The sequence below is a fragment of the Drosophila sulfurigaster genome, chromosome 2L, assembly GCF_023558435.1.
Source record: "Drosophila sulfurigaster albostrigata strain 15112-1811.04 chromosome 2L, ASM2355843v2, whole genome shotgun sequence".
NCBI classification, from domain to species: Eukaryota; Metazoa; Arthropoda; class Insecta; order Diptera; family Drosophilidae; genus Drosophila; species Drosophila sulfurigaster.
In genome coordinates, this window is record NC_084881.1 from 25,135,413 (window position 1) to 25,148,113 (window position 12,701).

Below are 12,701 nucleotides of genomic sequence, written 5' to 3' on the forward strand. Positions count from 1 at the left end.
AAGGAGAGTTAGATCAAAGAGCAAACCTGTTGGACATGCTGCTTGGGGGCTTGGGTGGGGCGCAGCGAAAAACAACATCAAAAACGAGGAGAATTTTAGTGTTCTGAACTCGTATGTGGCAAGATCACTAACCGAGGCGACGCATATGTGGCTGCCACACGAGACTTGTGGGGCAAGCAAAGCGATGCCTGTTTTTTTTTTCCCCCTCGCAAAGCATGTTTTGGTTATGCCAACAGTCAAACAGCAAAGAGCAAACAGCATACAGCATTCTTCTTCTTTGGCCCAGGCTAGCGAGTCCTCGCGGTCTCTCTTCTCTCCTTCCCCTTCCCTCCCGCCATGCCAGCCCCTTCTTGCCCTTTGGCTGTCTGCCAGCAGCCAGTCAAGCGGGTCGATCTTTTGCCAGTCAGTCAAGTTCATTGCCCCACCGACGCTGTCTGGTGCCACGTCTGTGCTTGCTTGCCTGCTGCCTGCCTCACGTGCGCCTGCCCCGTTGTGCAATTTTGCCATTTGCTGTCGCTTAAACATGCAAAAATTATGCATCTTGATTGGCGGCAGCAACAACCACAAATAAAAACGAAAATTGTTGTACTGCGATTTTTGATTAATTGCACATATGCTAGCGCCACCGACAACTGTCAGCTTCGATAAACTGAAAATCGGCAGCGTTGCGTATTTGATTTATATGCCATTCGAAAAAATCGCCGAAGCAATTAGTTTGACTCTTCCTCCAGCAGCAGCATTTTGAATTTAACGCATGAGTTGTATAGCAGTCAGCTTTGCAGCATTCACGACTTTGCTGTGGCAAGCAAGCAAGGCAATGTCCACGTTTAGCAGAGACACACACCACATTGTGGTGGCGCCATCTAGGCACCGTTTGGTGAAGCTGTGCATAAGAAAAAAGGAGAAAAACGAACATATCAAGTATACGCAAGACTATGGAAATAAATGTAGTCCAATTTATTTAATTTTAAATATAAATTAAAAAAGAAAAATAAAAATTAAATATGTTAATAAATTACCTATTAATTTAACATAGGTAAAAGGAACAACTAATTAAATAATCTTAGTTCGGTTTAATTTGCAAATTTGCAAACTTAAATATCAATTGATTTAATATTCAACATTCAAATTTACATAAATGATATAAGTTTTATTAATTCCCCAATACAGTAAAGAGAATAAGTTTTAATCGACGAGTTTATTTCGAAAATGCTTACAAAAAATGGTTAATGCTCTGAAATACTATACTGAAACTCTAACGCTCAGCAGTATTTGCTCTTAAAGTCATAGTCCTCATCGCAACTTCCCCCAGAATTGTTGGCCAACAGTTGATCCTTGCAGCCATGATGCAAACGATGCACATCCGAATCGAAGCACTCGTCATGCAAACGCTTATCGCGACTCTTGCTACGCTGTCGCTGATGATGACGTCCATGCATCGAATGTGAATGAGAAATGGCATGACCATGCGAATGTGAATGCGACAAAGTGTGTGAAGAGTGATTGTGACTGGCAGAGGTGTGATGATGCGCAGCCGGCGGACTCAGGTCACGTGGGGGACGACAGTGACTCGAGGGAGGCACAGGATCATCGTAACGCGGACACGGATGATCACCGACAGGCGAGGCAGTCTCATAGCGTTTCGAGAGCAGCGTGAACTCCTGATGGGCAGAGCAGAGTGCCTGCAGGCGATGCAATAGATCCGTTTCGGGTAAGTCGCGTAAATGCAAAGTGCGAGCGACCGAAGTGCGGAAGGATTGCAAATGCGAGAGTCGCTGATTGGCATCGGACAGCTGAGCGCTCAGGCGACTGACATCATCACGCAGAGACTATCAAATGGAGATCATTAATTGATTGGATTTATTTCAATATTTGACTAGACTTACATTGATCAACGCCTCATCGCGACAGCGTCGATTCTGATTGGATTCACAGGACGATTTCATGCGCTCCTTCACGGCATTCAACTGCGATAGCATGCGTGTCTTCTCATCCTCCAGATCACAGATCTGTGTGGTCAGCTCATCGATCTTGCGTGCCCGCTCCAACGATGTGATCTTATACTCCACCGCCTCGGCCAGCTGCGCTTTCACCTCAGCTATCTGGCCACGGGCATCCGCCAGTTGTGTGGTCAGTTTGTCGACCTGTTTGGCCGCCTTTTTGGCACGACAAACGGCCTCATCGCGTTCACCCTGCAACATGCACTTGCCACGTGCCCCATCCTCAATGATGGCCAGCTTGCGACGCAGCAACTCCAAATGGAGATCACGTCGTTGGACCTGTTCGCGCAGCACGCGAACACGACGCTGCAAATTGTAAACGCTGCTGCTCTCCTTCAGCGGTATATCGTGGCAGGAGCGTTCGCGTCGCAACTTGCCCTGTCCATGATGATGATGATGGTGATCGCAGCAGCTCTTCTCTCCACCCGCATGATGATGCGACACCTCGTGTTCGCAGTGCGCTGCCAGACGCTCGGCTCGTTCCAGCAAATTGTCGGCCATCAGATTGGTGTCGGCGCCAAGAGCTGGCGGCGCTGAGCATTCACTCCAGCTAAGTGCGGCCGCCAAACGCTGCAGATACTCGGAGAGACCCATGTGCTCCTTGCGCAGCGTATGAATCTCGGCGTGGCACTTCTCCAGGCGCTCGGATAGCTCGCATTTCTGTGCCTCCCCCGTGCGCAGGCGACACTCGGCGGACTCTTGTGTCTCCTTGAACTTCTCGTGCTCATTGCTCAGCTGATCGCGCAGCGAGTGCATTTGCTGCAGCAGAAAATAATGTGTAAGTGAAGAGGTATAAGTGATTCAACTAATTCATTCGCATTAAAACTTAGAGAGCTGATGGACTTAGCAGCTAACACTCCCTTCTTTTAGTTATTATATTATTTGGTATAATAATTAACATTTAAACAAATAAATAATAAAATTTAGACTCTATACGAAGTGGGTGGGTATAAAGAAATAATACATATTATTAAAATTAAATTCCCAAATATGTGATCTAACTTATGTCTCATTTATTTTCTAGTAGCTAAGCAACGAACTAAAAAACAGGTTATGAGAAAGAAAGCGGCAGTCGAGTGTACTCGACTGTGAGTTACCCGCTACACGTTTTCAATAAGAATTTTAAGAATATACCAAATTAATATACTGCAAATAAAGCTGAAGGCCTTTGCTGCCATTGCTTTACCTACGGTGTTAGTATTAATTTTAATTATAACTGACTTTTAAATAATAGTAATAATACTTCATGTTTAAATATACTGAAAGCTACATTTGGTATATTGATATGATACTACAAAACTTTGAAAATATACCATAGAATACAAAATATACCTAACTAGCTAAAACAACTAACACTCGATTTCATACACAAGTATGACATAAATAACCTCTACTGTTTTTATCTGGTCTCAACATTCAGGAATCATAAATACTGTAATTATTTTTGTATAAAAATCGCTTTAAAATACAATAAATTATATTTTTAGAAAAAAAAGTTTAAGTTTAAAAAGCACAAAGTACATATTAATAAGATCTTTTCCCCTTATTTTCAAAATGAAAACGTCACAAGTTTGCTTTGATTTTTATTACAAAATAAAAATACTAAAACAAGGAAAAATAATGTAAGAAACATAAAACACATTATATAAAAAAATGTAAAAAATACAAATATACTTTCAAGCTTATTTTTATGATCAGATCATTTTTATCATTTTTGAAATTTTTCAAATCAAGTCTTCCTCCATTGCTAAAAATGTACTCTAACGAATGTTTTCTCACAGCTTAAACATTTGTTTGAATAAAGCTTTCTCTATCATTGAACAGCTTTCTCTATCATCTTACCGCATGCATGGCCTGATTCTCGGCGAGAAGTTCGCGCAGCTTGTCCTTGATCAGCGTCTCGCAGGGTTCGGGGACATTGAGGAGATTGCTGAGGCCACGCAGGAACTGCAGGCGATCCGCTTGAATGCGATCCAAGTTGTTCTGCAAGCGATGGCAACGCGACTCGAAGCCACGCAGCTCCTCCTTCATTTTCTCGCCATTGATCTCAGACTCGGTGAGTCGATCGCGCTGCAATTGCAGATCTCGTTCATACTGTCGACACCGTCCCTCGAGCTCATGATTGTGATTACCAGCGCCATCGAGCTGGGCGCTCAAACGTTGCTTCTCAATGTTGGCCAACGATTTGAGATTCAAGAGTTCGTTCTCACACGAGCTGAGCGTGTCACAAGTGGAGCTGACCTTTGCCTTGGCACGCTGCAACTCAATCATCACCTCCTCGGCCCGCGAGACAACACACTCGGGTGTGGCATGACTGTTCGCATTGTTCTCGCACACATCCATGCCAAGGCAAACGCTGAGGCGACGCAACAGATCGTGTAGTTGCGCCTTGGCCTGTTCCTTATGGGATTCCTCACTGGCCGCAGCTCCCTCCAGATGCTGTATGCGGCAGAGGAGTTCCTTGTTGCGTTCATCCGAGGCGCGTTTCTCTCGCTGCACTGTCTGTATGGTGGCATCGCAACGTGCTTGCACCGCCTGCTCGCGACTCTCCGATGCCTGCAGACGTCCTTGCAGCGATCCAATTAACGCCGTTTGTCGCGCCGCCTGAGCACGCAAATTCTCCACATCGGACTCCTTGCTGCACAGCGCGCTGCGTGTCTCCGAAAGCTGCAACGGGGCATCGATTATTAAGTAGAGTGGAATCGAGATTTAAATATATACTTAAGATTTACCTCACTGGTCAGTCGCTCCTTTTTGTAGGACAACGCTGCCAATTCGCTGCGTAGTGTCGTTGTCATATCAATGCCATGATGATGCTCTGTCACTGTGATGCCGGCATTGCCACAAGAATTATCCAGCTATAGAAATGAGAAGAGTAAGAAAGGGCTAAGCAACTAAATCACAAAACAAACAAATATACTTCTATCAAAGACATTCAATTTACTACAGCATTTTTCTATAAAACAAATAGAAAAACACTAAAAAGTAAATACAAATTTAGTTGAAATAATCTAAAAATTATAATATGTTTAACATTTTTAAAGCTCATAAAACAAATAATATGTAGTATTGAAATTTAAACAACATTAATTAACATTGGCATTAACAGAAATAGAAACAACAGAAAATAAACAAAACAAAAAAAAAACATAATTAAAACTCTACCAATAAAAAAATGTGTACATCAATTAAAAAATCATTAAAAACACTGTTATGCTTAAATATTATGCTTTATTAAATATTATAATTTAAACAAACATTCACAATAATATTGACCAAAATAGTAAATGCATTACAAAAAATAATCACAAATGAAATCATAGAAAAATTAATAAAGAAGAACTTGCTATCAAATGGAAAAAAATAATAAATACAATTCAAATATAAATAATCAAAAATTACCTAAGAGTAATTACTATAATTTATATTGCATTTGAAAGCCACCTAAATAAAACACGAAAAAAATATCTGAAAACAACAACTTTAAAATAATAAAATAAATAATTAAATTACATGAATTTTTATAGCTTAAACAGCATTTTGCAAACTTAGACTTTAAATTTATTCTATTATCAAAAATGTATACAATTTAATTCACAACTTACACAAATTTAAAAAAGCATCAATATACAAAATAATAAAAATACTACCTTAAATAATGACTTAAAACTATAAAATAAAATTTATATTCAATTATGTAGTATTGTGCAAACTTTTAAAATTCACAATTTCAATTCACAATTTACTTAAATTTTAAAAGGAAGTTGTATTGAAAATCAATGTAAGGGTTTAAAATTTATTCAACTATCAAAAATAAATACAATTAAATTCACATTTTATTCAAATTATAAAAGGAAATTGTATCGAAAATCACATATATAGAAAACAATAAAAAATACTCAGCAACATATTATTCAATTTTGGGTTGTAACATATCCAAACGAGAGTTTCTAACCAAATGATGGTGATGTGGCGACAGTCCACCACTGAGACCCAAATGATGGTGATGCAAATGATTATCGCTTGGCATAGTTGCGCCGCAGTAAATCCCAAAATCCCGAAAAATGAAGCACTGAACTATTCCAGCGAAGCGCTGCACAGCAACTGAATTGAACTGTAGCCTGCCACCTGCCACATGCCACTTGCCACTTGCAACTTGCCACCAGGCAACAGCCTAAACAACTTGCCCCGCATTCGAATCAGGCAGCTCGAAGCTCGGTAACCAGGCATGCCAAAAGGGAATTTACTTCAACATAACATCACACAAGCTATGATTATAACAATGACTACGAACACAACTACGAACTCTATGCAAATTATGCTCAGAAAGGAAACGAGCTCAATGGCAATGGGCAGGACAAGGAAAGGAAAACAGTTTTCAGCTCCCTGCTAAACCGATTTACATTTGCACTTTGGCAACTTTTATCAGTAGAGTTCTTTTCTCCGGTTTGTTTGCCGTTATTTGGGTCATTCACATGGCACCAACACCGAGCTCAACGAGGGTCTCAACTGCAATTCATGCGAACGCACGCACATCACAACCTGACGAGGGGAGTGTGTGTGTGTGTGTGTAGAGAACTTTCTCTATGAGCTAGCTCAGTCTAAAAGCTGCACATGCACAGTGAGTAATGAACATACAGAACAACAACTACAAATTGGTTATAATTGCAAACGCATTATAGATTCGGGGGGGAGAAGGAAAGGTCTGAGAGAATGGAATTTGAAAACAGTTCAGCACAAATTTCTAATCGATATTGAAAGAAATAGTCTATTAAATAAAATTTGTATTAAATAAAATCAATTTCATTTTCAATAATTGTTAATTAAACGAATTAGATATATAAACACTAAGGAATTAAGATAAGAATTTGTGACAACTTGGGACAACACTTCAGCCAACAATTAGTTATAGTTATTAGTTATTTAGATAATATCGTACTTTATTTCTAGCTTTTCTAAAATAATCAACTTGAAAAACAAGTAAGAATATACTATAAAATATACCAAATTAATATACTAATATTATTAATATACCGCTAAAATACTGAAAATACTGTCAAAGGCTATGTTTTTGGTATATTGACATCATACGCTTCAAAATATACCATAGAGTGCAAAATATACCAAATTGTCAAATTAAAAAGTTATAATATATTTAAAATTGATTCCTATTACCAAATATGTAATACATTTTTTATTTGCTTATAATGAAATGAAATACTGAAAATCTATCAGTATTATTTCTTTTCAAATAAATCATACATACCAATTCTTTTTTTGTTTACATAAATATTTTGTATTTTTTATTAAAAATAAAAAGACACTTTTAAATTCATTCTTATTTCCATATAACTCATTTTATTTATTATATTTATGCTATCATTTCATCCTTAAAGTATCACAATGCGAAATTTCCAACCACTGTGCACTTGTTCGACGTATAAATCCTATAAAAACTATCACAACTTGCCCAGGCCCAAAACAATAACAACAATAATAACAAAGCATTTAAGTCCCTAACAACCGCATAAATTTCACACTAAAAAAAGAAACAAAGGTGATACTCGGCTTGTTGATAAGCAGCCTAGTGAATAATTCTATATTTATGTGCAAAGTACCATGCTCAATATTACTCGAACTACGAAAAGGATAAATATTTTGCTATTGCCGAAAATTTGATGTCCTATCCTTTAATATGTTGCTTTGATATAATAATAAATTTAAAAGTGTCTTATTATTTTTAATAAAAAATACAAAATACAAAATATTTAGTACTATCTTTACAGTATAATTAAATTATGATTTAATACTAGATTTTACAACATAAAATAAAAAACAATAATAATAAAATATTTAGAAATAATAAGATACGAAAACACAAACATAAGCAAGCTAATAAACATTCACAATTTAAAACAAAATCGCATAGAACAAAAGGAATTCTTTTGAATATTTTTTGTTTTTAAACGAATATTTGAAATATTTGGCAAAATAGTAAAATGGCTCAAAATTAAAAAATTAAAACTTTTCAATTGCGAACTACTTAAAATTATATCAAAAAACAATGGAATGCTTTCTATTCACAAGTTTTTAGTAAACAACTTAGCAATGACTGCTTCAAGTTCATAGTCAACAGAGTATAACCAAAATATATGGCAAGATATTGTACACACACACATGCATAAATATTTGCTTTGATGGTCTATTATAACTGCCATTATGCTGCCTGGTATATGGCAATTTGTCACACGATTTGCAAGCAAGTCGTAACACTAATTTTAGACAATCAGCGAGCAGCATTAACATTAATATGACAGTCGAAGATATCGCCGCAACTTACCGCCTTCGAAAGAGGAGCATAACAGGCGGATGTGGAGGTGGAGATGGAGTTGGAGTTGGAGGCGATGGGCGGTGCTGTTGACATTGGCAATGGCAATGGCGATGGCGATGGCAATGTCGAATTGCTGCATAAGAGCTCAAAGACATGCCAATCCTCTGGGGTATTGCCATTGGTGCCGGGTCGCAGATTTGCTGGCATTGCAACAACAGTAACAACAGCAACTGAATATTATGTGAGGTACTTTTAAAGCAACTAAAACTCGGTATCTCTCGCACTCGATTGCAGCACCGTTGATGTGGCAAGTCATACTATTTTGTTGTTGGCAACACGAAGCGGTCTAAACGCCTGTTGCCAAGCACATCACAATCATGTTAACCAAAATGCATCGAACCCAAAAAAATCTAAACACTTGAACACGTGAAGGCGTTACCACGGCAAAAGCTGAAAGCAAACATAAATGAGTATTCAGGCTACCCATCTACAATGTGTACACTATACAGGGTATCGACAGGATAACGGCTGCAGGCTTCCGCCAGGCAATCAGGCAAATCGGTTTTCAGCATAATTTCATTGTCGCTGTCGCTGTCGCTGTCTGGCGGCATTTTCTTTTTCCCCCCATTTTTCAAATTTGTGCGGAATGTAAATGTTTGATCAAAGTTCGGAGAGTTCGAGTTCGAGTTTTAGTTGTTTGGCTTAGCAATGACTTTTGGCAAATCAACGAATCCTTTCGTTGTATTTTAAGTTCCATTATTGGTTTATTGGTTTGTTTCGGTTGCCAACACAGTTCTGACTGACAGCACACTCATCAGAACTGTGTTGCCAACCTCTGTAATACTGACAATTTATGTTAGTTTTAAATGCGATACTACTTCCTCTTCTTCGATTTGTTCTTCTTTGGCGGAGACTGTGTGCTCAAGAGTTCAATTAAAAAAAGAAATGTCAAAATATTAGATTAAGAAAATGAACTCACAGCCAGCTTAACGGAGTAACCTTTTCGCAGTCCATTCCTTTCTTCCTCCTCCTCAGTCGCTTCGAGCAGCAACACTTCGGCCACTCTTTGCTTAAACATTTCCACACGTTCCCTATAGAACTTTAGATCATCCTTGGCCTTTCCCAAAAGATTTCGTGTTATGTTCCCCTTCAACTCCAATTGTTCCATGCCATTCTCAAGTTTCTCCTCCCAAGTAGCAATCGCAACGCGATACTTCTCAATCTCGAGCTGGTAAACAAGCTCTCGCGATTCAAGAGCTGCGCCATTCTCCTCGATCAACAGCTTCAGTTTATCGAGCTCATTCTTCAGCGCCTTCTCTTTGCCTTCTATGCGCATCAAATGCTGATCTCCAGCGCTGCGCAGCCAATTGAGACGATATCGTCTCTCGATGGGTAGTAAAGCTGCGGATGAATCGTCAGGGGCGAAGCGCAGGCTGACATGCGTCTGGGAATCACTGCGATGCCGAACTATCGATTCTCTTTCATATCGTTCCTTCTCCCTGCGATTCATCTCCAGCTCTTTTATCCACGTGGCATGCACGTCAAAGTTCATGTCCCTAAAAATCATTGAAATTAAATTACATCTTTAAAAGAAATACAAATAGTTGTAATCCTAAATTTGGTAAATTAAATAAATCTTTAATTTAATCGCGTTTATGTTTGTTCATAATTAAAAACAATAGCTTACTCCATCAATTTCAAGGAGCTCTTTAAAAGAAATGAAAAATAATGGTAATCCTTAATTTGGCAAATTAAATAAATAGTGAATTTAATCACGATTATATTTGTTAATAATTAACAAGTAAGGAAGTTACAGTCGAGTGTGCTCGACTGTGCGATACCCGCTACCCATTTTGAGTAAAAGCAATATATTTTGCGGTATTATTCTCCAAATATACGAAATATACTGCAAACATACTAAAAATATAACAAATGGTATATTTGGTATATTGATATAGTACCGCATTCAAAATATACCATAGACGGCACAATATACCAGATTATCAGCCAAAGCAACTAAGATCCCTAGTAAGTAGGCGTTTTTGCCCATACAAAAGTATTTCTTTAATAACTTCCACAATTTTTATCTGATTCCAAATTTTTAGGAATCATAACTACTATTGTTATTATTGTATACTCCAAAAATCGCAGCTCTGGCTTTAAAATTACGTGTGTTATTCGATTTTTTTTAATTTGCGGGGGCGGAAGGGGCGTGGCAAAAATTTGAAACAAACTTGATATGCGTGCAAACATAACAAATGCTGTCGAAAAAAAATTATAGTTCTATCTCTTATAGATTCTGAGATCTAGGGGTTTATACGGACGGACGGACAGACGGACATGACTAGATCGTCTCGGCTGTTGACGCTGATCAAGAATAAATATACTTTATAGGGTCGGAGATGCCTCCCTTCTACCTGCTACATACATTTCCTGTCGGCACAAAGTTATAAAACCCTTCTACCCTATGGGTAGCGGGTATAAAAACAAAAGCTTACTCCATCAATTTCAAGGAGCTTTTGCAGTAGTCTCGATCATCGCGCACATCCTCCCTGATCACATCCAGTATGCCGATGATCTCACTCACATCAGTGGCAAACTTACTGCAATTGAGTTCGGTGATATCGTTCTCCATGGTTAACACATCCAAATACAGATGATTAACCGTGGTGCGGTGTAAAAAGAAACTTTCCGACCACCTAAAGAGATTATAGGGTATTTCGGTTGTTTCAGCTGTCCAAACATTCGCGATTATCTCCAAGCGTTTCTTCAAACGAACCGACAAATACTCAACGGCAGCACGTTGAAATCGCAACAGAATAAACTTATAGATGACCCTTCTCTCTTGGCTGCTCATCATTTTTCTCGTCTCGAGTCTTTTGTCGCTCTTGACACTCTCATCGTCTGATGTTGCAATAGGAGCTGCAGCCCTTAGGCGCATTAGAGCAAATGCCTCCATGTTGCCACCTCGGCCAATTGTAGAACGCGATCGATATGACATCGATCGTTTGCTTTGCCTTGTGAGACTCTTTGAATATCTCTCATCTAAAGGACAATTGACGAAAAGCCGTTGGAGAAACTCATCGCGACATATCGATTCATCGGTATGCGGTGGCAATGGAAATGTAATGCCATAATCTTCATAATTGATATCTTTAGTCATCAGCGATAGATCTGATTCTGTCTCCGTCTCAAGCATAAGATCTTCCTCCTCCTGCCCGAACTCCTCCATTTTTGCGTTATTTTTTTTTGTATTTTATTTAATGTGTTAATAGTGTTCTTGTTTTTGAAAATTTATTTATTGAATTGAAGTTTAGTTCCATGAATTTAAGAAATTTATTTCACATGACATTTAATTGCCAAAATATTACACAAAGAAAAGTAAAAAAAATAAAAATAAATACAACTACAGCAATTTGTTTGCCGTTTACTTTCAGCGTTTAAAAATGCCACAAAAGGGTTTTAATTATCTCAGAACAAGTGTACTTTTAATTGTAAGTGAATGCAACAATTGGAATTATATTTATTTCAATCGTTTTTTTTAGTTTATAATGCTAGACAACTCGGAGGGATCGCCAATACGAATAATACCCAAAACAGAAGTTGTTCCTAAGCACAAATGGTTTCTAAATCAGCAGAATTTGCGAAATAACTATCTGACCACAATGGAAAGAAAACTCAAGAGTGACGAGCGTTTTAAATTGAAATCTACATTACAGGTATCTTTTTTAATTAATATGAATACATGAACTTTATGTTTAATATATAGCCGAGTGTGTTCGAGAAAAAGGATTTGCGTAAATTCGATAATGATCATTTAACCCCGGGAGTAACTCAACCCAGTGACGGGCTAATTAGGAGGCTTGGTTTTCAGCTTCCAGCAAAAGATACTCACTACTATCCAAAGTATGTATGGAACACTATATATATATGTTACATTAATAACTATTTGATAGCACTGGCAAATTGTCCACGGTGTGTTATGGTAAATCGACCATTTACAATCATCCAAGGGTCTTGAGATGGCTTAAAACACAAGTGGTAAATAATTTTAAAACTTATGCTATCGAACAACAAGGGCGTAAGTATTTTTGGGAGCTTCGCAAAATTCTCTACATTCAAGGCAGATCAGAAGAATGTCACACCAGAAAGATGAACTCGAGTCGCAAGTATCTTGAATGCGCATTGAAGCGTCATCAACGCATGGAATACATGATTCCTCAGTATCCGCTGCACCAAATTTATTTTCACAAATATACAACAATACTTCTTAATAACGTCTATCATTGATTGAAACCCAACAATAAAAATGCAAACAAGCTTGGATCGCGAATTTTCATAATTTCATATATGTATTTGATGCAATTTGA

At 38.1% G+C, this 12,701-nt stretch overlaps 3 protein-coding genes across 4 annotated transcripts; 1 reads left to right on the forward strand and 2 right to left on the reverse strand.

The window, feature by feature from the left end:
• Nucleotides 1–1,175: 1,175 nt before the first annotated feature.
• On the reverse strand, nucleotides 1,176–6,497 carry LOC133841598 (coiled-coil domain-containing protein 170). 2 transcript variants are annotated; one of them, XM_062274209.1, is made up of 5 exons: nucleotides 5,956–6,497; nucleotides 4,733–4,858; nucleotides 3,843–4,667; nucleotides 1,887–2,759; nucleotides 1,176–1,829 (listed from the first exon to the last, which is right to left on the reverse strand). In XM_062274209.1, exons 1-5 carry the CDS (start codon nucleotides 6,028–6,030, stop codon nucleotides 1,263–1,265), a joined length of 2,466 nt encoding a protein of 821 aa, XP_062130193.1. In that variant the 5' UTR covers nucleotides 6,031–6,497; the 3' UTR covers nucleotides 1,176–1,262. The 2 variants fall into 2 exon arrangements, with proteins under 2 accessions (XP_062130193.1, XP_062130183.1); XM_062274199.1 differs by lacking the exon at nucleotides 5,956–6,497 and having other exon boundaries at nucleotides 4,733–4,875.
• A 2,578-nt stretch (nucleotides 6,498–9,075) lies between these two features.
• On the reverse strand, nucleotides 9,076–11,656 carry LOC133841610 (uncharacterized). The gene is made up of 3 exons (XM_062274222.1): nucleotides 10,830–11,656; nucleotides 9,311–9,887; nucleotides 9,076–9,244 (listed from the first exon to the last, which is right to left on the reverse strand). Exons 1-3 carry the CDS (start codon nucleotides 11,561–11,563, stop codon nucleotides 9,206–9,208), a joined length of 1,350 nt encoding a protein of 449 aa, XP_062130206.1. The 5' UTR covers nucleotides 11,564–11,656; the 3' UTR covers nucleotides 9,076–9,205.
• A 10-nt stretch (nucleotides 11,657–11,666) lies between these two features.
• LOC133841618 (uncharacterized) lies at nucleotides 11,667–12,659 on the forward strand. Its single transcript, XM_062274233.1, has 4 exons — nucleotides 11,667–11,825; nucleotides 11,877–12,050; nucleotides 12,101–12,237; nucleotides 12,288–12,659. Exons 1-4 carry the CDS (start codon nucleotides 11,778–11,780, stop codon nucleotides 12,619–12,621), a joined length of 693 nt encoding a protein of 230 aa, XP_062130217.1. The 5' UTR covers nucleotides 11,667–11,777; the 3' UTR covers nucleotides 12,622–12,659.
• Nucleotides 12,660–12,701: the final 42 nt, after the last annotated feature.